Source organism: Mobula birostris, chromosome 6 (assembly GCF_030028105.1).
Source record: "Mobula birostris isolate sMobBir1 chromosome 6, sMobBir1.hap1, whole genome shotgun sequence".
Lineage (NCBI taxonomy): Eukaryota > Metazoa > Chordata > Chondrichthyes > Myliobatiformes > Myliobatidae > Mobula > Mobula birostris.
This window is the reverse complement of record NC_092375.1, coordinates 104,149,289-104,174,779: the sequence shown is the minus strand read 5'-3', so window position 1 is coordinate 104,174,779 and position 25,491 is coordinate 104,149,289. Positions and strand designations below refer to the sequence as shown.

Here is a 25,491-nt window from a genome sequence, read left to right as displayed (position 1 = left end):
TAAGGTATTGGTGTGGGTGGAGAGTTGGTTAGCAGACAGGAAGCAAAGAGTGGGAATAAACGGGACCTTTTCAGAATGGCAGGCAGTGACTTGTGGGGTACTGCAAGGCTCAGTGCTGGGACCCCAGTTGTTTACAATATATATTAATGACTTGGATGAGGGAATTAAATGCAGCATCTCCAAGTTTGCGGATGACACGAAGCTGGGTGGCAGTGTTAGCTGTGAGGAGGATGCTAAGAGGATGCAGGGTGACTTGGATAGGTTGGGTGAGTGGGCAAATTCATGGCAGATGCAATTTAATGTGGATAAATGTGAAGTTATCCACTTTGGTGGCAAAAATAGGAAAACAGATTATTATCTGAATGGTGGCCGATTAGGAAAAGGGGAGGTGCAACGTGACCTGGGTGTCATTATACACCAGTCATTGAAAGTGGGCATGCAGGTACAGCAGGCGGTGAAAAAGGCGAATGGTATGCTGGCATTTATAGCAAGAGGATTTGAGTACAGGAGCAGGGAGGTACTACTGCAGTTGTACAAGGCCTTGGTGAGACCACACCTGGAGTATTGTGTGCAGTCTTGGTCCCCTAATCTGAGGAAAGACATCCTTGCCATAGAGGGAGTACAGAGAAGGTTCACCAGATTAATTCCTGGGATGGCAGGACTTTCATATGAAGAAAGACTGGATGAACTGGGCTTGTACTCGTTGGAATTTAGAAGATTGAGGGGGGATCTGATTGAAACGTATAAGATCCTAAAGGGATTGGACAGGCTAGATGCAGGAAGATTGTTCCCGATGTTGGGGAAGTCCAGAACGAGGGGTCATAGTTTGAGGATAGAGGGGAAGCCTTTTAGGACCGAGATTAGGAAAAACTTCTTCACACAGAGAGTGGTGAATCTGTGGAATTCTCTGGCACAGGAAACAGTTGAGGCCAGTTCATTGGCTATATTTAAGAGGGAGTTAGATATGGCCCCTGTGGCTACGGGGGTCAGGGGGTATGGAGGGAAGGCTGGGGCGGGGTTCTGAGTTGGATGATCAGCCATGATCATAATAAATGGCGGTGCAGGCTCGAAGGGCCGAATGGCCTACTCCTGCACCTATTTTCTATGTTTCTATGTTTCTATGTACCCATCCCAGCAGCACACCCCATGTACCCACCATTCGGTGTTTTTAAAAAAAAACTACCACTGACATTTCCCCTATAATTTCCTCCTATCACTTTAAAGTTCGCCATTTTCTCCCTGGGTAAAAAGTGTGGCTGTCAACATGATCTACAGTATGTCTCTTATTTTCATTAACAGCTCTATCAAGTCAACTCTCATCCTTCTTCACTCCAAAGAGAAAAGTTCTCTAATCCAGGCAGCATCCTGGTAAATCTCCTGTGCACCCTCTCGAAAGTGTCCACATTCTTCCCATAATGAGACAACCAGAACTGAGCACCAGACTCCAATGTGATCCAACCAAAGTTTTATAGAACTGAGCAGGCCTTCAGCGTCCATGCTGACCATCAAGGGCCTATTTTCTCCAGATTCCAGCATCTGCAGTCTCTTGTGTGCTCAGTTACAGTGAACTCATTTTATGTCCCCATTTCCTGCCACCTCTACCACACAAGGGCACTCCAGAGCCGAGTTACAGCAGCCAACTAACTCACCAAACTGGCAAGTCTGGAAATGAAGTCCTGAAGGTCAAGTCTGTAAGTCCTGGCTGGAGACTGAAGGCTGGAGTCCCAATATCTAAGTGTTTGGAGCCAAGATCTGGAGATCTAGCAGCAGCCTGTCCTGGGTTGGAGCTCCGTGCGTGAGAGAGAGTCGGGGTGGGGAGGGCAGGAAGGATGCTGCTTTTATTTCCTTCTGTCAAGCCTTGTGGGCATGCCGTGTTGGTGCCAGGATGTGTGACGACACTTGAGGGCTGCAGCCGCCACATTGGCTGTTAACACAAATGACGCATTTGTAAGTTTCGATGTACCTGGGTCTGAATCTGAACCTGACCTGGCCCGCATGGCTTTGGGATGTGGAGGAAGCCAGGTTATCCGGAGGAAACCTGTACACACCCACAGCAGCATTACCAGAGGCCCAGGTCCCTGGAGCTGGGAAACAGCAGCTCCACTGTCTCCACCATCACCCCCCAAGATGTTGTTTGACCAATGGTTGGTGAGGGGAGAGTCCTTACTATTTATTGGTTTATTATTGTCGTGTGTACCAAGTTAGAGTGAAAAGCTTGTCCTGCAACCTGTTGATACAGATCAGATCATTACACAGTGTATCAGACATCCCACCCTGCAAAAACCAATTTCAGGGAGGTAGCACCATCAATTTGCGGGAGATTTCCGGGAGAAGTGGGATGTCTGCAATAGAGTAGCTCCTTAGCAGCTAGCCAGCTAGTTTAAATAACATTAGCTATGCTAATGAACGAATGACACCTGTTAAACTCACCTCAACATGTCTTTTACAGTCTTAACCCAGCATGGGCAATAGAAAAGTCACTGTAGCAAACAGCGCAGCGAGCAACACTATCATTATTTTTGACCCCTATTAGGCAGGGGTACACTTTAGCGTAGTCTGGGATGACGTACGTTTTATATTTTTTTTGGAACACTCTGCCACTGACTTTTTTTGGAACTCTCTCACTTGCTCTCTCTCGCTCGTGGTCACTCTCATTCGCACTCGCTCTCTTGTGCTTGCTTTCTCGTTCTCGCTCTCTCGCTCTCGCGCTCTTTCTCGTGCTCTCTCTCGTGGTCGCTCTCGCACTTGCTTTCTTGCTGTTGCTCTATCTCGCACTTGCTTTCTCGCTCTCACTCTCTCTCGCGCTCTCTTGTGGTCGCTGTCACTCGTGCTCTCTCTCTCGCGCTTGCTTTCTCGCTCTTGCGCTCTCTCTCTCTCTCGTGGTCGCTCTCACTCACGCTCACTCTCTCGCTCTCTCTCTCGTCGCTCTCACTCGCGCTCGCTCTCTCGCACTTGCTTTCTCACTCTTGCGCTCTCTCTCTCTCCCTCTCTCTCTCTCTCTCTCTCTCTCACTCTCAAAACAATTGATTTCCGGGATATTGTATATAATTTGCGGGCATCAGGGAGCCACTATTAATGTGCGGGAGACTCCCAGAACTTCCGGGAGAGGTGGAATGCCTGGTGTATTGAGATAGAACAAGGGAAAACAATAACACAGTAACAGTCACAGAGAAAGTGCGTGCAGAAAGTGTAAAATCAGATTGTGAGATGCAGATTCAACAGTGGGATAGAAGCTGTCCTTGAGCCTGTTGGTCCATCCTTTCAGGCTTCAGCATTTTGGTTTTTATTTCAGAGCTTTTTTGAGCCTGGATTTATGTTCCCTGGCTATTGTTCTGGGACTTGGGCACTGCCCTGGCCTGATATGGAAAAGTAACAAGAGCCTTGATGAACTTCTGAGGGGTACTGTAATACGAAGGCAGGAAGATCGTACTAAAACTGTTGTAGAGAGTTGACAAGGTACTAGGTTTATAAAGGCAGCTTTTGGCAGATTGGCCTTCATGTTTGTTTATAATACATAATTGTTTGTATATTGTGAGCATTGTGTACAGGAGTTGAGATGTTATGTTGAAGTTGGTGAGGACAGATTTGGAACACTGAAAACATAAATAAGTGAGCTTTATCTGTCACTCTGAAATGTGTCATTGGTGGCAACGAACAACACAGTCCAAGCATGTGGCGGGGCAGCCGTAAATGGCTCCAGGCTTTTGGCACCAATGCAGCATGCCCACAACGTATTAGCCATGTGTCTTTGGAATGTGTGAGGAAACCGGAGCACCCAGATCAAACCCATGCAGTCATGGGGCCACACAAACCTGTTAATTCAGCTGTTCCAGTCGCCTACCTACAGGACAGATATCAATAAGATCAAAAAGAATTCAGAGAAAGTTTACAAGGATGTTGCCGGGACTTGAGTTAGGGGAAAAGGTTCTTCCCTGGAATAAGAGGGGATTTGATAGAGGTATTTAAAATTATGATGGGTATAGATGGGATAAATGCAAGCAAGCTTTTTTTCCTCAGGAACAGTCACTTTATTTATTTAGAGATACAGCATGGATCAGGCCCTCTGGCCTTTCAAGCTATGCCACCCAGGAACCCTCAATTTAACCCTAGCTTTCTTACGATGATCTATTAGCCTGTATGTCTTTGCTCTGGGAGAAATTCCACGTGGAGTACGAACAAACTCCTTACAGGGGATGCTGGGATTGAACTCCAAACTCCGATGCCTTTAGTGTAATAACATCACATTAACCGCTATGCTGCCACGCATCCGACTGCTTTCCCCAAGCAGTAAGGCTGATCAACACCTCCACTCCCCCAACCACCTCTTTATCATATCCTGTCAGTCACTTCATGCACAGACTCTCCTGTACCTAGTGTCACTTTATGGACAATCAATCTATGTCTATTAACTATTTTACGTAGGGTCCATGGAGTTGATGCCACTTTGTTTCATTTCTATAGATACCGTACCATCTCCTGAGTAAATACAGATGCAAAAAATTCATTTAAGATCTCTCCCAGCTGTTTGGCTCCACACATGGATTACCATTCTGATCTTCCAGAGCGTCAATTTTGCCCCTTGCAATCCTTTTGCTCTTAACATATCTGTAGAATTCCTAAAGATTCTCCTTCACCTTGTCTGATAGAACAACCTCATGCCTTCTTTTAGCCCTCCTGATTTCTTTCTTAAGTGTTCTCTTGCATTTCTTACAGGCATGTACAAGCTTTGTATTTTCAAATTTTCACTTTTGAAGGCCTCCCACTTACCAAGTACACCTTTGCCAGAAAACAACCTGCCCCAATCCACTCTTGCTAGATCATTTCTGATACCATTAAAATTGTCCTTTCTCCAATCTAGAATCTCAACTCACAGACCAGACCTATCTTTATGCATATTTACTTTGAAACCAGCAGCATTGTGATCATGAGATATAAAGCATTTCCCTACACAAACTTCTGCCACCTACCCTGTCTCATTCCCTAAGAGCAGATCAAATATTGCACACTCTGTCCTTGAGGCTTCTACATACTGATTAAGGAAACTTTCCTGAACACATTTGACAAACCCTATCCCATCTAGTCCTTTGACAGTATGGGAGTCCCAGTCAATATGTGGAAAGTTAAAATCACCTGCTATCACAACCTTATGTTTCTTACAACAGTCTGCGATCTCATGATAAATTTGTTCGTCTTAATCCCGTGGTCTATAATATAGCCATTAACGTGGTCATACCTTTCTTATTCCTCAGTTCCATCCATAAAGCCTCACTAGAAGAGTTCTCCAGCCTGCCCTGACTGAGCACTGCCTTGATGTTTTCCCTGCCCAATAACACCCCCCATCATATCTCTGGTATCTGATTTCTGACACACCTAACCACCTCAGAGTCATCAGAGAACTTCTGCAAGTGAGAAGACTCAGATTTGTACTGAAAGTCTGAGGTGTTCAGTGTGAACAGAAACAGAGACAGGACAGTCGCTTGTGGAGCACCAGTGTCACTCACCACCATCTCAGACAGAGAACTACACAGCCGCCCCTCCTCCGCTGTCACAAGGATCGTTACAGAAAATCTTTCTGACCAAATGCAATGAGCATATACAACAGTTCATCTCTGTGCAACAGGAGAACACACATCATAGTACAATATTCTGTTTTATTATTTTGTATATTATTATTGCACGTTGGTAGATTATTATTGTGTATTTTATTATAACCATATAACAATTACAGCACGGAAACAGGTCATCTCGGCCCTTCTAGTCTGTGCTGAACTCTTACTCTCACCTAGTCCCACCGACCTGCACTCAGCCCATAACCCTCCATTCCTTTCCTGTCCATATAGTTGTCCAATTTAACTTTAAACAACAACATCGAACCTGCCTCAACCACTTCTGCTGGAAGCTCGTTCCACACAGCTATTATTCTGTACTTTATTAGTTAAGTCTACACACTGCTAAGTGTTTTTAAATGTTACTGCGGGTACGAAAGAATTTTCCACTTGGATCAATAAAGTACTTAATATTATTGAATTATTATTAATCCCTCCCACTCTGTCACATCTAAAACAATGGAAACCCCAGAACATTGAGCTGCCAGTCCTGACCCTCTTGCATCACCAATGGCTACAATATAGTAATTCCATGTGTGGATCCATGCCCTGAGCTCATCTGCCTTTCCTATGATACTTCTTGCGTTGGAATACAGGCAGCTCAGGATACTAGCTGCACTATGCTCAACCTTTTGATTCCTACCTTTGTCTGAGGGCTTACCAATGTTTTTCTCCACTATCTGTTCTGGCACTCTGGTTTCCATCTCCTGCAGCTCTAGCTTAACCCCCCCCCACCCCATCCCATGCAGCATTAACAAAGCTTCCCGCTAGGAACGAGATGTGGGCTTTGTTGCCACACGGAAGAGAAGTTTGGATATGTACATGGGTGGGAGGGCTATGGTGGGCTGTGGTCTGGGTTATCTGCAGAAGGATGGGACGAGGCTGGAAACCGACTAGACAGGAGATAGTGCCTGTTTCTGTGCTGTGGTGCTGTATGACTGTGAGGATGCCAGTGTGAGTGACCCACCTCCTGGCCTTACACCACCTGGCTGACTGTGATGGTGGCTGTCACTTCCCATCTGTGTGCTGCTGATAACCATATTGTCCTCTTCACCTGCAGGTGTTGCCACCATCCTTTTCGAAGCTCGCCTCGGCTGTCTAGAGAACGAGATCTGCCAGGAGACCAAGCAGTACATGGAATCTCTAGAGCTCATGTTCAGCATGTTTAAGACCACCATGTATGCAGGGGCCATTCCCAAGTGGCTCCGCCCTCTCTTCCCAAAGCCTTGGAATGAGTTCTGTCGGTCCTGGGATGGACTTTTCCGATTCAGTAAGCGTCGTGTCGTTGTGAACGTGTGGTTGTTTTCCGATTCAGTTAGCATTATGTCCTTATAAACGTGTATCTTTTTTCCTGATTCAGTGAGCATCGTGTCCTTGTGAACGTGTGGCTTGTTTTCCTCCCTCAATGTCTGTTCCCGATGTTTTCCCATTGTGTAGGGTATAAATGCTGCGAAAAATGTTTTCTGCAGCAGCATTACAAACAGGTCAAACATAAATTGCATAAGCTTATATGACCATAAATGATACATAACTTATAGAACATAGAAAACCTACAGCACAATACAGGTCTTTCGGCCCACAATGCTTTGCTGAACATGTACTTTAGGAATTACCTATAGGGTAATTACCCATAGCCCCCTATCTTACTGGGCTCCATGTACCTATCCAAAAGTCTCTTAAGTCTGCCTCCACCAGCATCGTCATCAGCCCATTCCACGCACTCACCACTCTCTGCATTTAAAAAAACTTACCCCTGACATCTCACCTGTACCTACTCTCAAGCACCTTAAAATGGTGCCTCCTCGTGTTAGCTATTCCAGCCTGGGGAAAAGCCTCTGACTATGCACACAATCAATGCCTCTCATCATCTTATACACCTTATGACAAATTAAACTTATGACATTAGCGGAAGTTGGGAGAAATACAGTCTAAAGTTTTTCAGGTCACTTCCAGAACCTGATGGTGGTGGGGAAGAAGCTGCTGTTGAACCTCGAGATGTGGGTCTTCATGCCCCAGTACCCCCTGCCCAATGGTGGCATCGAGAAGAGGGCATGGCCCACATGGTGGGGGTTCCTGGTGATGGATGTTGCCTTTCTGAGACACTGCATCTTGCAGGCTGTCCTCAATGGTGGGGAGAGATATTTTTTGTTGGGGTGTGGAAGAAAGCACCAAGAATTGGATCTACTCTGGAAAGCTGGAGGTCGTATTAATTTGTGGTTGGCATGAGACTGAATACACAGGCAGTGCCTCAAGAAGGTGGCATTCATTATGAAGGACCCTCGCTATCCAGGACATGCCCTCTTCTCATTACTCCCCTCAGGAAGGAGGTACAGGAGCCTGAGGATGCACACTCAGTGTTAAGAGCTGCTCTTCTCCTTCGCCAGCAGATTTCATCATGGTCCATGAACACTACCCCACTATTAGTCCTTTGCACTATTTATTTATTTGTTTGTTTGTTTGTTTATTTTGTGGCTTATAGTAATTTTTATGTCTTGCTCTGTACTGTTACTGCAAAGCAACCAATTACACAATACATGTCGGTGGTGATGAACTCGATTCCGATTCCGAATTGTCCAAACAAGAAGGGGCAAACTTTTGGACTCATTGCCCTACTCTCCTGTCCATGAGGCTCTTTAATGTTCCAGAGCTTTATAGATCCATGGGAACACAACTGCCCAAAGATTTCACTCCAAGTCCCATGCCTTCATGGTTTGGAAAGTAACATCAGCAGTCCTCTTTTCCTATTGGGTCTGAATTGGGATTGGTTTATGATTCCTGCGTTCTGCGATACAGTGAAAAACTTGTCTTGCATATTTCACTCAAAATGCTGGAGGAACTGAGCAGGTAGGCAGCATCTATGGACATGAATAAACAGTCAATGTTTCAGGCCAAGACCCTTCTTCAGGATAAGAAAGAAGGGGGAAGATGCCGGAACAAAAAAATAGGAGAGGGAAAGGAGGCTAGCTGGGGGGTGATAGCTACAGTCGGGTGGGTGGGAAAGGTAAAGGGCTGGAGAGGAAGGAATCTAATAGGAGAGGAGAGTGGACAATAGGAGAAAGGGAAAGAGGAGGGGACCCACGTGGATGTGATAGGCAGGTGAGAAGAGGTTAAAGACCAGAGTAGGGAATAAAAGAAGAGGGGAGGGGAGGGATTTTTTGCCATCAGGTTGGAGGCTACCCAGATGGAATATGAGGTGTTGCTCCTCCACCTTGAGGGTGGCTTCATCATGTCACAAGGGGAGGCCGTGGACTGATATGTTGGAATGGGAATAGGATTAGGAATTAAAATGATTGGCCACTGGGAAGTTCTGATTTTGGCAGATAGAACGGAGGTGTTCGACGAAGCGGTCCTCTGAATTATGACAGGTCTCACCAATGTAGAGGAGGCTGCACCGGACACAATAGATTCACAGGTGAGGTGTTGCCTCCTGACGTGTCTTCATCCATATTAGTGAGACCCTTGTAGATTAGGGTCCAGTTTAACCAAGTCCATCTGCCACAAGCGGAGCTTCCCTCTGGCCAAACACTTCCATTCCAGTTCCCATTCCTGTTCTGACACGCTGGTCCAGGGTGAAGGAACACACCTTACAGTCTGTCTGTTCCCCCACCCCCCATGCTTCCTCCAATCCCCACTCTCACCTATTATCTCTTCCAATGGTGATACAGCAGAATGGGCCCTTCGAGCCTTTGAGCCGAGCCACCCAGCTCTCCCCCAATTTAATCCTAACACATTCACAGGACAGTTTACAATGACCAATTAACCTACCAACCAGTACGTCTTTGGACTGTGGGAGGAAACCGCAGCTCCTGGAGGAAACCCATGTGGTCGTGGGAGAACATACAAACTCCTGACAGACAGTGGCAGGAACTGACCACTACGCTGCCATGCCAACCCAACTGCCTACCTTCTCACCTCCCTATTACTTCCCCGTGCGTCCCCTCCTCCTATTGTCCACTCTCCTCTCCTATCAGATTCCTTCCTCTCCAGACCCTGACCTTTCCCACCCATCTATCACCTCCCCTCCCCCCAACTTTTCATTCTGCCATCTTCCCCCTTCCTTTCCAGTCCTGAAGTGTCCACTCTTTACTCCAGCACCCTCTTTGTCTGTGAGTTTGACTGTGAAGTTGGGATTGGTGCAGAGAGAGTGGAGGGCAGTACGTTCAGAGGGAGTAAGGTTCGGGGAGGAGAGAGGGGTGCTGAGGTTGGTTGATGTCTTGTCGGTAATTTGAGGTGAAAAGATACACAGCAGGCAGAGAACCTGGGCAGTGTGTCCAAGAAGAGGAGGAGGATTCAAGATGAGAGAAGGAGTCATCAGCATAGTGTGTGGAATTCTTGCCAAAGAAGTGGGCTCGGAGACAGAGGTGACAGAAGGTGACCTCAGCATTGTGGCAGGCCTAGAACTCGCTGAGGTACGGCCAAAGGGAGACAAAGGTAAAACACTTGCTGAGGCCAAAACAGAGCTTCAAGGAGGGGTAGGTCAGAGGGGATGGTGAAGACACGGCAAGGATTAGATGGCTCTGGACCTGTACTTGCTGGAATTTAGAAAAATGAGGGGGGGGATCTCATTGAAACTTACTGCATATTGAAAGGCCGAGATAGAGTAAACATGCAGAGGATGTTTCCTATAGTGGGGAAGTCCAGGACCAGAGGGCACAGCCTCAGAGTAGAAGGATGACCCTTTAAAACAGAGATGAGGAGGAATTTTTTTAGCCAGAGGAATTCATTGCCACAACGAGCGGTGAACGTCAAGTTATTGGGTATACTTAAAGTGGAGATTGATATGTTCTTTATTAGTGGGGGTTCAAAGGTTACAGTGTGAAGGCAGGAGTTTGGAGTTGAGAGGGATAGTAAAATCAAACATGATGGAATGGCGAGCAGACTCGATGGGCCGAGTGGCCTAATTCTGCTCCTATGTTTTATGGTCTTATGTTGACTGCCTCTTTTCCAACCTCCCCGTCACATCTAACCAGGTGAGATCCACGTTAATAGAAAGCTGGCTGAGATTGCACGAGAGCTGAAACAGGGAGAGGAGGTCCAGGGTGGACTGCTGACCCAGCTACTGGTCAGTCAGGAGATGACGCTGGAGGAGATCTACGCCAACATGACTGAGCTGCTGCTGGCGGGCGTAGATACAGTAAGTCTGAGCAGGCCTTGCTTTGTGTAGCGCCTGTTACATCCACAGTGCCGCGGTAGCGTAGCGGTTAGCGTGATGCTATTGCAGTTGGAGGTGTTCAATTCCAGTGTGGTCTGTGAGGAGCTTGTATGGTGACCGCGTGGGTTTCCTCTGGGTGCTCTAGTTTCCTCCCACAGTCCAAAGACAAACCAGTTAGTAGGCCAATTGGTCATTATAAATTGTCCTGTGATTAGGCCAGGGTTCAGTCAGTGGGTTGCTGACCAGCTTGGCTCATTCAGCCAGGGAGGCCTCTTCCCTGCTGTGTCTCTAAATATATACAGGGAATGCTAAACTGCTTTTACCATCAGCAAGTGCCACCTTACAGAGTCTTATAAAGACACAAAGGAGGAAATCTTACTGTGATGATGTAGAGTAACACAGTAGCAACCCACACAAAGCCAGCACAGTTAGTGTAGCGATTAACATAACGCTTTACTGCAGCCACCATCGGGGTTCAGTTTCCTTCGCTGTCTGTAAGGACAGTGCTCTCTCAGTAACCACGTGGGATGTCTCTAGGTGCTCCAGGTTCTTCCCATCTTCCAAAGGTGTATGGTTCGTAAGTTGTGGGCATGCTGTGTTGGCACCAGAAGCGTGGCAACACAGATTTGGACTGCGCTGGGCGTTGACACAAACGAGGCAGTTCACATTTTGCTGGTTCGATATACATGTGACAAATAAAGCTAATCCTTAAAGCACTGGAGGAAACCAGCTTGGTAAATCAGTTTATTATTGTCACACGTGCCAAAGTACAGTGCAAAGATGGTCTTGCATACTGTCTATACAGATCAAATCATGTACATTGAGCAAGAGCAAGGCAAAATAAAAACATTGCAGAATTAAGTGTAAAAGATATCAAAAAATTGCACTGCAGGTAAATGATAAAGTGCAAGATCATAATATAGTAGATTGTGAGGCCAAGAATGCATCTTATCATACAAGAGTCTGGTAACAGTGGGATAGAAGTTGTCATTGAGCCTGGTATATATTGTCACATGCACGGTGTAGCATTTAGCTTAATGGCTTATAGCACCAGTGACCCGGCTTCAATTCCTGCCACTGTTTATAAGGAGATGTGGCCATGTGGGTTTCCTCCCAGTGCTCTGGTCTCCTCCCACAACCCAAGGACCTGTGAGTTGGTAGGCTAATTGGTCGCAAGAGTCCAATTTGGGTGGCAGGGGCTCGTTGGGCAGAAAGGCCTTTATCTCTAAATCTCTAATTACCGTCCATACCGATGGAGGTAGAAAGGAGAGAAACACTGCTGTCCTGTCTTGTGTCTTGTTGTTGTGTGGTTGTTCCCTGCAGACTTCCTTTACTTTGTCGTGGTGCACATATTTACTGGCCAGCTATCCGGCCATCCAGAGATCGGTGTCTGAAGAAATCCTCCGGAACCTGGGACAGGATATGACTCCAACAGTCCAGGACCTGTCCAAATTGCCTCTGGTCCGCTGTGTCCTTAAGGAAACACTAAGGTAAAACCTTCACTTTGTGGCAGCATAGCAGTCAACCTATCTCTTTACAGCCTGCAATCACAAACCAGCGTTCAATTCCAGCTGCTGCCTGTAAGGACTTCTATGTTCTCCCCGTGACCGAGTGGGTTTCCTCCCACATTCCTAAACAAACACGGGTTGGGATTAGGGTTAGCTGTGGGCCTGCTATGTTGGCGACACCAGCAGGCTTCCCCCAAAGTAATCCTCAGACGGTGTTAGTCATCGATGACCATGATGCATTTCGCTGTATGTCTATGTACTTGTCACAATCTCTCTAACCTCCCTTTCTTGTGGTTTTATTCCTCACTGGTGGTGGAGGGGCTGCAGGGATTAAGCTGTTTCAGCAGGGACTGGGAGAGTCATTACTTTACCCAAAGAAACATGTGCATTTGAGTAAAAATTAAAGGTTGGCTTTATTTACCTCATGTTCATCAAAACACTTGGTGAAATGCATGGTTTGCGTCAACAGTCCAAGGACCGTGCTGGGAACAGCCCGCAGGTGCTGCCCCTGCTTCTGGTACCAATGTAGCATTGCCACAACTTACTAACCTATGTGTGTGAGGAACGTGGGAGGAAACCAGAGCACCCAGAGGTAACGGGGAGAGCGTACAACCTCCTTACAGACAGCGGCAGGAATCAAACCCCAGTCAGTGGCACAGTGGTTTCATTTCTCCGACGTGCATTGGCTACTCTTCTCCCATTCTAATGCAACCCCCTTCCCTCCCTTTCTCACCCCACACCGCACGTGTACTGAGATATGGTGCACTGAGGAAGGGCAAGGTAAAACGATAGCAGGCTGCAGCACAGAGTGTAATGAAGGGCTGTACAGGTAGACAAGATCAAGAGCCTACCTCACTGTGCTAGGGATTGCTCAGTGAAGAAGATTCGGTCCTTGGGCCTGGGGGTACGTGCTTTCAGGCTTTTGTATCTTTCAGTGGGTGGGTGGGGGGAGAAGTCAGAATGTCTGTGGTGGGTGGTGTCTTTGATCTTGCTGGCTGCTTCCCTGAGGCAGGGTCCATGGAGTGGAGGCTGGGTTCAAAGATCATTTATAATCCAACTATGTATACATTATACAGCTTTCAGATTCTTCTCCTTACAGGCAGCCGCAAAAAAAGAAACCCAAAATAATCCATCAAACAGAACTGTCAAACACCCAATGTGCAGAGAGAAAAAAACAATAAAAGCAAGCAAGTAGCGTTCAGAACTGAAGTGCACAGACACCAAGCTATAGCCTCAGTTCAGGCAGAGCCAAGAAAACATTGCAGAGCAGTGAGCTGAACCAGACCGTCCCTCATCTCCACCCTGACACCCTGACCTTTTCATCTGCTGAGGTGCTTAAATTGCAGAGCAGTGAGCTGAACCAGACCGTCCCTCATCTCCACCCTGACACCCTGACCTTTTCATCTGCTGAGGTGCTTAAATTGCAGAGCAGTGAGCTGAACCAGACCGTCCCTCATCTCCACCCTGACACCCTGAGCTTTTCATCTGCTGAGGTGCTTAAATTGCAGAGCAGTGAGCTGAACCAGACCGTCCCTCATCTCCACCCTGACACCCTGAGCTTTTCATCTGCTGAGGTGCTTAAATTGCAGAGCAGTGAGCTGAACCAGACCGTCCCTCATCTCCACCCTGACACCCTGAGCTTTTCATCTGCTGAGGTGACCAGACGTTGGGTTCTGTCACAACGATATGCTCTGGGACGTAGACCCCACTGCAGCAATTCAGCTTGTACCTGAACTTTCCAATTCAGCCCAGTGCTAAATAGATTGAAACTCAGAGTTATTGTTTGTAGTGATTCTTTATCAGAAAAAAATGTTGCTGAGAAAGTATTTAGATGTTTCCTTTGTTTGCCAGTGAAAAATAGTTGCTGATCTTCACCAGCGCCATCTTAAATTGGAACTTTCCATGATATGCTGAACTGTGTCTACAGTTCTCTATTGTTTTGTGTGGTCTCAAACAGAACCGTGTTTACGATTCTCTACAGAACCATGTCTACAATTCTTTAGTGAACCGTATCTACGATCCTCTACGGAACCATGTGTACAATTCTCTACAGAAGCATGTCTATGATTCTCTACAGAGCCATGTGTACAATTCTCTACAGAGCCATGTGTACAATTCTCTACAGAACCGTGTCTACGATTCTCTGCAGAACCATGTCTACGATCCTCTATGGAACCGTGTCTACGATTCTCTGCAGAACCATGTCTACGATTCTCTACAGAACGGTGTCTACGATTCTCTGCAAAACCATGTCTACGATCCTCTATGGAACCGTGTCTACGATTCTCTGCAGAACCATGTCTACGATTCTCTACAGAACGGTGTCTACGATTCTCTGCAGAACCATGTCTACGATCCTCTATGGAACCGTGTGTACAATTCTCTACAGAACCGTGTCTACGATTCTCTACAGAACCATGTCTACGATTCTCTACAGAACCATGTCTGCGATTCTCTGCAGACCCATGTCTGCGATTCTCTACAGAGCCATGTGTACGATCCTCTACGGGCCCGTGTCCGCGATCCTCTACGGGCCCGTGTCCGCGATCCTCTACGGGCCCGTGTCTAGAATTCTCTACAGAGCTGTGTCTAGGAGCTTACATCACCAATAGCCTGTCCAGGTTTAACCATGACCAAGAAAGTTCGCCAGTGCCTTTACATCCTCAGGAGGCTTAAGAATTTTGACATGTTCCCTTTGACCCTTACCAGTAGGAAGCATCCTATTCAAATGCATCATGGTTTGGTCTGGCAGTTGCTCTGTTGGAGATTGTAAGAAACTACAGAGAGTTAGAGACATAGCTCGGCACATCACGGAAAGCAACTTCGCTCCATGGATTCTGTCTGTACTTCCTACTGCCTCAGAAAGCAGCCAATATAATCAAAGACTCTACCCATCCTGGATATTCTCTCTTCTCCTCCTCCAATTAGGCAGAAGATATAAAATCCTTAAAGTTCCTACCACCAGGCTGAAGGACAGCGTGTACCCTACTCTTATAAGACTACTAAATGGTATCTAGTACAATAAAATGGATTCTTCACCTCACAATGTACCTTGTTACAGCCTTGCACCTTACTGTCTGTTTGATCTGCACTTTCTCTTTAACTATGAACCTTCATTGGTTGATAGGTTCTTAATTAATCAGCATGTCTAAGGTTACAGGAAGAAGGCAGGAGAATAGGGTTGAAAGGGATAATAATTCAGCCATGATGGAATTGCGGAGAAGACTCAATGGGCTGAATGGCCTTATTCTGTTCCTATGTCTTATGGTCTTCATTCCATAGTTTCTCCCAATGCCCTTAATGGAATGATTTGTATCAACTGCATGTAAAACAAAAGGTTTTCACTGTATGTTGGTACATCTAACACTCGCAAACCAATTTACCCATTTACCTACAATCTGGTTGCTCTACAGGTACCTCACCCAACAGAGGCCCTAGTTTAAGTCAACCTTTGACTAGCTTGGAATCTTAAATTGTAAACCCAAATGACTTAAACATAAAATTCCTTCTTGTCCTCCCAAACAGGATGTTTCCTGTTCTCCCTGGAAATGGTCGAATCACCCAAGAGGACATGGTTGTTGGAGGATATTTCATCCCAAGCGGAGTGAGATCTTTATTTACTTTTCCAAACAAAACCGATTATTCTCTCTGCTGGCTGGGAGGAGGGGTGTGGCTGGCAGGAATGGGACTTGTTTTTCTGTTGTTGTTTGCTCTTTCTGTATTGCTCTACCGAGCATTTGGGCATGCTATGTTGGCGCCAAAATGAGTGGTGACACTTGCCGTGCATCCCTATATGTGTTGGTCAAAAGACTCATTTCACTGAATGTTTCAATGTGCGTGTGATAAATAAAATGAGTCTGACAAGGGAGTGATGAGAAAGGAGTCTGAGATGATTCGTGGACTGAGGAAGTTGAAGCCCAATGCCCAAAGTTTGGAGATCTGTCCCAGGGTTGGGGGACTGTCCGTGTGTATGGATAGGGGAGTGTGGGGGGGAGGTAAGGGACTTGTTTTGCTGTTGTCCAGTTGTTTGTTGTGTTCTGCATTGCTTTGCTGAGCATTGTGGGTATGCTATGTCAGCACCAGAAGGGGGCGACATTTACAGGCTGCCCACAGCACACTTTCAGTTGTGTTAACGCAAATGATGCATTTCTGTAAATCTGATGTACCTGTGATAAATTTAAATCCTGAATCTTGACCTCATTTCCCCCCCCCACCCTCTCTCTCTCTCTCTCTCTGCACCCACAGACCCAGCTTGCTCTCTGCCACTATTCCACATCACACGATGGTGAGGTTTTCAACAGTCCGGGAGAGTTCCTGCCCCAGCGTTGGCTGCGGAAGGCCAACACGGACAGGGTGGATAACTTTGCAGCCATCCCATTCGGTTATGGAGTGAGGAGCTGCGTGGGGCGCAGGATCGCAGAGCTGCAAATCCAGCTTGCAATTACACAGGCAGGTCTCCCTGATCACGGACGTGGGCTGTCACTGTCACTGACAAGTCACCCTGATAACGGATTTGGGCTGTCACTGTCACTGGCAGGTTTTCCTGATCACGGATGTGGTCTGTCACTGTTTCACTGGCAGGTTTTCCTGATCACGGATGTGGACTGTCACTGTCACTGGCAGGTTTTCCTGATCACGGATGTGGTCTGTCACTGTCACTGGCAGGTCTTCCTGATCATGGACGTGGGCTGTCACTTGCTTCCCATACCAGCATCGTTGGTTCTTTTTGCCACGTGTACCAAGATGCAGTGAAAAGCTCATGTCGCTTGAGAACCGTACAAGGATCCAAGTACATTGAGGTAGTACAAAGTAAACTGATGATGCCTGGATTAGAGAGCGTGTCTTATGACAACAGGTTGAGTGAGCTCAGGCTTTTCTCTTTGGAACAAAGGACAACGAGAGGTGACTTTGACAGAGCGGTGGGTGTGTGGAGCGCTGCCAAGGGTGGTGGGAGAGGCAGATACACAAGGAACATTTAAGAGACCCTTTGACAGGCACAGAGGTGATAGAAAATGGAGGGTTGTGTGGGAAGGAAGGGTTAGACTGAACTTGGAGTAAGTTAAAAGGCCAGCATGACATCGCAGGCTGAAGGGCCTGGACTGTGCAGCACTCTCCTATGTTCTTTGAGAAAAAGGAAATGAAAACCATTTATCATAGGTTGAATATTGAAATTTTGGTACTTTATGTATTCTATTGCAAAATGTCCTATTTGTCAGTCATGTATTGCTACAAGGTAAGAGGAGAAGGTGATTTGGTCCTTTGAGCCTGCATTGCCGTTAAATGTGATGATAGTTGATAGAAAAATGCAGGGCTACATGGGTGGGAAAGGTTAGACTGATCTTGGAATGGTTAAAAGGAGAGCACAACATTGTGGACTGAAGGGCCTGTACTGTTCTACACATGTTCTGTGTTCTGTGTCGGGCTGCCCCGAGGATGGATTGACCTTAAGGTAGATAATAGAGTTGGCACAACATCGTGGGCGAAGGCAGACAAGTGCGAGGGGCACCTGGAGATAGGGTGGAAGATCAGGTTAGAGTCTATTCTCCGGTGTTTGAGAGGTCCCTTCGTGGTTCCTACTCTCATGCTCCGGTGGGTGGAGGGAACTGATCAGGGTGGTGGGGGGAATGGCCAAGGGGGGGGGACATTGGCCAGGGTGGGGGGAAATGACCAGGGTGTGGGGGAATGACCAGGGTGGGGGAAAGTCCAGTTTGGGGGAACTGACCAGGGTGGGTGGTGTGACCTTGATGATGTTGGCTGCTTTCCTGAGCAGCAGGAAGTGTAGATAGTCAGTGGAAGGAAACACAGTTTGTGTGATAGATTGGACAACATTCAAAACTCTCTGAAATTTCTCATAGTCTTGGGCAGGATGTTTGTCATACTGAGCTGTGACGTTAGGAGAAAACAGTCCAGCTGATCCATTTTATCCTTGGTGTGTCAGTGTCTGGGTGCCCAGTGGGGCAGTACAGTAGCATGATAGTCAGTGTGTCACTTTAAACGCCTGCGTTTGAACTCCAGTCCTGCCACTGTCTTTCAGGAGTTTGTAGGTTCTCCCCGTGACCATGTGGCTTTCAAATTCAGTTGTCATTCAGCCATACACGTGTATAAAGCTAAACAGAACTGTGTTCCTCTGGGGCCTACATGCAAAGTGCCATTCACACAGTCCCACACAGCATATATAGTCATAAAAAATACTGGCACAAGTCCCTGATGATCGATGTCGTCCTGGATCTTTGTTTCTGCAAGAACAAGCACAGCAGTTCCATACCAACAGATACAGGTGAGTCAGCTTGAACACCAGAGAGCAACACGGATGGACCAAGCCAGGCCCAACCCAGCACCGATTCCAGCACTCCTGCTGTGCCTCTAATCTCTCCCACACCGCCTCCCTGGGTGTCTGTATCAGGCTGTAATGGTGTGTAACAGGCAGGCTGCCTCCCTGAGTGGCTGTCTGAAGGCCTGAAGGCTTGATCCCTGCAATAACCCAAGACCATGCCGCTTTTCCACGGTCGGTCTCACCAATGAACCTGACTTTCAGGATTTTATATTACCAATGTCCAACAAGGTCTTGTGATCGCACAACAAAACATTGAAGATAAATATTTGCACCGTTTGTTGAACCCAGAGAGACTGCTGTGACCAAGCACATCGCCATCTTACCGGAAGATGGTGAGTTGTGTTCACGTTACGTTGACCGGAAGCGTGGCAAGACTTGTGGGCTGCCCCTAGCTTATATTTGGGCTGTGTTCATTGTTGATACAAAGGACAGGTTTCACTCTGATTTGATATACATGTGACAAATAAAGCTAAACTCTTTCTTTCCTTAGAACTAACACTCTCTAACCTGGGAACATCCTGTTGAGACTCTTTTGCACACTCTGCAATGTCTTCACATCCTTCCTGTATCAGAACACAAGAGAGTTCTTGAAATGCAGCCCAGCTAAAGTTATTATCAAAGTACTAAATGTCACCATATGCCACCTGGAGATTCATTTTCTTGCAGGCATTCACAGTAGAACATAGGAATACAATAGAGTCAGTGAGAAACTACACACAAAGACTGACAATGTGCAAAAGAAAAACTGCAAATAAAAAAAGCTAATAATGATAATTAATAAATAAATAAATAATACTGAGACCATGAGTTGTAGGGTCCTTGAAATTGAGTCCATAGGTTGTAGAATCTGTTCAGTATGAGGTGAGTGAGTGAGCTTCTCAAAGCTCTGCATCACAGTTAATGTAAGTGCTCTTGGACAATAGTCATTGAGGCAAGTCAGCATTCTCATCTTGGGCGCTGGTATGATTGAAGTCTACTTTAGGCAAGTAGGTACTTCAGACTGCCGAAGCAAGAGGTTAAAGATGTCAGTATCCTGAAGGATGGTGTGACATTGGCCCCTGGGTCGAACATTTTATACAGCTGCTACAAAACAGGCCAACTTTTATCATTAATGCCCTGGCCAATGTGACAAGTACAGTGTACTGCTGTGCTTTTGTGCACCGCTTTCAATGAGCAATGGACTTGCATCCCCAGATCAGAATCAGGTTTAATATCTCTGGCATATGTCGTGCAATTTAACTTTGTGGCAGCAGTACGATCAATACATGAGAAATACAGAAAAGAAGAACTGATTTATAGTAAGTATATATGTATGTTAAAAGTTACATTAAAATAAATAGTGCAAAGACACAAATAGTGAAAAAATAGTAGTGAGGCAGTGTTCATGGGTTCAATGTTCATTCAGAAATCGGATGGCAGAGGGGAAGCGGCTGTTTCTGAATCAGTGAGTGTGTGTCTTCAGGCTCCTGTACCTCGCTCCAGAAGGTAACAATGAGAAGAGGGCATGTCCTGGGTGATGGATGCCACCTTTCTCAGGCATCGCTCCTTGAAGATGTCTTGGATACTATGGGGGCTAGTACCCATGATGGAGCTGACTGAGTTTACAGCTGTCTGCAGTTTATTTTGATCCTGTGCAGTAGCACCTCCCCCACCAATAGCAGATGGTGCTGCGGCCAGTCTGAATGCTCACTATGGTACAATGTAGAAGTGAACGTTTTCGAGTTTCCCTGTGCACATCAGTGTTCCTCACTGCCCTGGCATTTACTGAATACTTTTCTCTCACCTTTGACTTACAGCATCTCACATTTACCCACGTTATACTCCTCTGCCATTTCTCCACCCATGTTTCCAACTGATCTGTACACTGCTGTATCCTTAAAGAAAGATCATAAAGGTGAGCTTTATTTGTCACGTGTACATGGAATATTGAAACATACAGTGAAATATCTCATTTGTGTCAATGACCCTCATTGTACGAAGATGTACTGGATGCAATCCATAAGTGTCCCCAGTGCAGCAGGCCCACAGCTCACTCATCATAATGGGACTGTACATCTTCAGAGGAAACCAGAGCACCCAGAGGAAACCCACATGGTCATGGAGAGAGAGTACAAACTTCTTACAAATAGTGGTGAGAATTGAACTCTGGTCTTACAGACAGTGCACCGTAAAGCATTACACTGACTGCTGTGCTACCAGACCACACACTCAGCCTTTAGAGGAGGCTTACCAGGATGCTGCCCAGATCAGGGAGCATATCTTATGAGGATAGCTTAAGCGAGTATGAGCTTTTCTTGCTGGAGGGAAGGGTGTAAGGTGATGTGATAAAGGTAGCAGGGGCATATTTTTAGGGTGATTGGAGAAAAGTGTAGGCGGGGGTGATATCAGAGGTAAGTTCTCTAGACACAGGGAGTGGTGGGTGTGTGGAGCACGCTACCAGCGGTGGTGATAGAGGAAGATATGTTAGGGTCATTTAAAAAACTCTTAGATAGGCACATGGATGAAAGAAAAGTGGAGGCTGTGTAGGAGGGAATGTTGAGATTGATCTTAGAGTAGGTTGAAAGGTCAGCCCAGTATTGTGGGCCGAAGGGCCTGCTGTGTGCTGTACTGTCCTGTTCTCATGTTTGTTCGATGCATTTTGAGCTACAATGTGGAACCAGGCTCACACGGCCCAGTTTCACCAACGTGACTAATTAACTGACTGTCTCTGGGAGGTGTGAGGAAACCCACGCAGACACAGGGAGAGCGTACAAACTCTTTACAGGCAGCGGTGGGAGTGGAGCCCAGGTCGCTGACACTGTAACAGTGTTTCCCTATCCACTGTGCTACAGTGCTACCCGTATTCTATGCTCTTGGTTCTATAATCCATAACTCTGCAGATTTTCATGGCGTCTGCACATCTACATTTCTGTCCAAATGTCATTCACAACAGGTGTCCCAGCAGAACACCACCTGATCATAGACCTCCAGCCAGAATAACACCCCTCCATCACAATCCCCTGTCCTCGAAAATGTGGCCAGTTTTGTATTCAATCTCTGGACCCCATGTACTAAAATCCCTGCACTTCTCCAACTTTGCCCTCTGGTCTTTAGTCCCTGCGTTTCCCATGACACTGGCTACCGAGGTCTAAGTTCTGGAATTCCTTTCCCAAGCTTAACTTACCAGAGTCCATACTCCCTTTGTTCATACGCCTGCCTCGGATACCCACGGCTCAGTGTCACTCATGGCTTTTCTGATGCACTGCAGAATGTTTTCACCAGACACTAGAATACTACGGCACAGTACAGGCCCTTCGGCCCTTGATGTTGTGCTGACCCATATATTCCTTAAAAAAAGTACGAAACCCACACTACCCGGTAACCGTCTATTTTTCTTTCATCCATGTGCCTGACAATGAGGCTCGTAAATACCCCTAATGTTTTAGCCTCCACCACCATCCCTGGCAAATCATTCCAGACACCCACAACCCTCTGTGTAAAAAAACTTACCCCTGATGTCTCCCCTAGGCTTCCCTCCCTTAACTTTGTACATATGCCCTCTGGTGTTTGCCGTTCGTGCCCTGGGAAACAGGTACTGGCTATCCACCCTATCTTTGCCTCTCATAATCTTGTAGACCTCTATCAAGTCCCCTCTCATCCTTCTACGCTCCAAAGAGAAAAGTCCCAGTTCTGCTAACCTTGCCTCATAAGACTTGTTTTCCAATCCAGGCAACATCCTGGTAAATCTCTGCATCCTCTCCATAGCTTCCACATCCTTCCTATGATGAGGTGACCAGAACTGAACACAAGTGTGGTCTCACCAGAGATTTGTAGAGTTGCAACATGACCTCTCCACTCTTGAACTCAATCCCCCTATTAATGAAGCCTAGCATCACCTTAATATTTTAACGTCATATGGAAAGGTTGAGTCAGTTTGAACTTTACTCAGTGGAGTGTAAGAGAAAAGGGGAGATTTAGTGGAGATGCACAGATTATGAGGTGTATGGATAGGGCAAATACAAGCAGGCTTTTTCCACTGAGGTTGGGCAAGATGAGAACTGCAGGTCATAGGTAAAGGGGTGAAAGGTAAAAAATATTTAGACCATAAGACAGGGGAGCAGATTCAGGCCATTCAGCCCGTCAAGTTTGCTATGCCATTCTATCATGGCTGATTTATGATCCCTCTCAGCCCCATTCTCCTGACTTAACCATATATAACCATATAACAATTACAGCACGGAAACAGGCCATCTCGGCCTTTCTAGTCCATGCCGAACTCTTACTGTCACCTAGTCCCACCGAACTGCACTCAGCCCATAACCCTCCATTCCTTTCCTGTCCATATATCTATCCAATTTAACTTTAAATGACAACATCGAACCTGCCTCAACCACTTCTGCTGGAAGCTCGTTCCACACAGCTACTACTCTCTGAGTAAAGAAGTTCCCCCTCATGTTACCCCTAAACTTTTGCCCTTTAACTCTCAACTCATGTCCTCTTGTTTGAATCTCCCCCACTCTCAATGGAAAAAGCCTATCCACGTCAACTCTATCAATCCCCCTCATAATTTTAAATACCTCTATCAAGTCCCCCCTCAACCTTCTACGCTCCAAAGAATAAAGACCTAACTTGTTCAACCTTTCTCTGTAACTTAGGAGATGAAACCCAGGTAACATTTTAGTAAATCTCCTCTGTACTCTCTCAATTTTGTTGACATCTTTCCTATAATTCGGTGACCAGAACTGTACACAATACTCCAAATTTGGCCTCACCAATGCCTTATACAATTTCAACATTACATCTTAACTCCTATACTCAATGCTCTGATTAATAAAGGCCAGCCTACCAAAAGCTTTCTTCACCACCCTATCCACATGAGATTCCACCTTCAGGAAACTATGCACCATTATTCCTAGATCCCTCTGTTCTACTGCATTCTTCAATGCCCCACCATTTACCATGTATGTCCTATTTTGATTAGTCCTATCAAAATGTAGCAGCTCACATTTTTCAGCATTAAACTCCATCTGCCATTTTTCAGCCCACTCTTCTAACTGGCCTAAATCTCTCTGCAAGCTTTGAAAACCTACTTCATTATCCACAACTCCACCTATCTTAGTATCATCTGCATACTAACTAATCCAATTTACCACCCCATCATCCAGATCATTAATGTATATGACAAATAACATTGGACCAGTACAGATCCCTGAGGCACACTGCCATGACTTCTCCCCATAACCTTTGACACCCTGATACATCAAGACCATATCAACTTCTGCTTTAAATATGTCCACTGACTTGTCCTTCGCAGCCATCTATGGCAATGAATTGCGCAGATTCGCCACCCTCTGGCGAAAGAAATTTGAGGTATGCAAAGTTAAGAGGGGTATGGATAGGTCTTATTCAGGCTGGCTTTACCACTGAGGTTGACTGAAACTGGAAACTAGAGGTCATGAGTTAAAGGTGAAAGGTGAAATATATAAAGGAAACATGAGGGATCTTCTTCACTCAGAGGGTAGTGAGAGTATGAAAGGAGCTGATAGTGGATGCCAGTTCAATTTCAGCATTTAAGAAGTTTGGGTCGGTATGTTGATAGGAGGGAATGGAGGCTACATCCAGGTGCAGGTAGAATAACAGCTTGACATAGACCAGATGGAACTATTTCTATACTGCAGTGCTTTATGACTGATAAAGGCACGACGTAAATGTATTTTGTTACTGTTAATCTGAATCTATTCAAACTTTATCTTTTCAGCTCCTGCAAACGTTTGAGATCCAAGTGGCTCCCAACACAGGCACTGTCCTAGCCAAGACCCGTGGCTTACTGTCTCCTAGCAAACCCATACACCTCAAATTTGTGGACCGGAAGTAGTGGACAGCAAAGGTTAAAGGTCACTGATCGGTGTGACATAGACCGGACCCCCTCAGAAACCATTGATAAGTGCTGTGGATGGATTTGCTTCATAATGCTCATGGTTTGCAAGGCAACTTATCCATATGAGGCATGGTGTAAGACTTTATTCAGTTCAGCTTTGTTTAACTTAACCCGTTCCATAGATCAGCGATTGGCCAGTGTTATGAGTCACCTTCTGGTGAACTGGCTGAGCTGAGAATAATTTTAACCCGTCGAAGAAGAGTCACAGAATAAAACGTCATCTTTGGTCACTGTCCCTGTAAGCTCTAATCAAAGATTCTAAGATTTCAAAGTAAATTCATTATCAAAGTAGGTATATCTCATTCTATATGACCCAGAGGTTCATTTTCTTGCGGGCATTCACAGTAGAACAAAGAAATACGGCAGAATCAATGTAAAAATACACACAAAGATGGAAAAGCAACCATTGTGCAAAAGACCACAAATTGTACAAATACGAAAAGAAAAAAGAATCACAGTGAGTAATATTGAGAGCATGAGTTCTCAGCGTGTAATGACCTCCTGCCCTTTCGTAAGATCTTTAGTGCACAGAAAGAGGTCATGAACTCACTCCATGCCCAAGTTGTGGAACAAGCTATTCAGTCCTGTTGTTGCTCTTTCCCTCTCATCCTCAGTGCTGGTGACCTGGATCAATTCCGGCCACTGCTTGTAAGTTGTTTATATGCTCTCCCCGTGACGGTGTGGGTTTTGTCTGGGTGCTCCCATTTCCTCCCACATCCAAAAGGTTTTTGTTAATTGGTCACACAGGTGTAACTGGGTGGTGTGAGCTCATTGGGTTGGAAGGACCATGCTGTATCCCTAAAAAAAAATAAAATACCTGATCAGTTCCCTTTGGAAATCCCTGAGTGTTTACTTCCAGAGTCCCAGGTAACTAGTATAAAAGAAATTCCTCTTTGCATCAAATTGTATCTTTGTCCCTCGTCCTTAAAACAGTCACTGCAGGGAGGAAGCAGCAGTAAGTCTGTGCTGGAGAA

At 46.0% G+C, this 25,491-nt stretch overlaps 1 protein-coding gene across 1 annotated transcript in view; it reads left to right on the top strand.

The window, feature by feature from the left end:
- Positions 1-24,454, top strand: part of LOC140199856 (cytochrome P450 27C1-like) — a 50,153-nt gene extending 25,699 nt beyond the window's left edge. The window contains exons 4-9 of the mRNA XM_072262361.1: positions 6,667-6,876; positions 10,577-10,740; positions 12,082-12,248; positions 15,792-15,870; positions 16,512-16,715; positions 24,338-24,454. Of these exons, the coding sequence (XP_072118462.1) occupies positions 6,667-6,876; positions 10,577-10,740; positions 12,082-12,248; positions 15,792-15,870; positions 16,512-16,715; positions 24,338-24,454 (941 nt within the window). The remainder of the gene's footprint in view (positions 1-6,666; positions 6,877-10,576; positions 10,741-12,081; positions 12,249-15,791; positions 15,871-16,511; positions 16,716-24,337) is intronic.
- Positions 24,455-25,491: the final 1,037 nt, after the last annotated feature.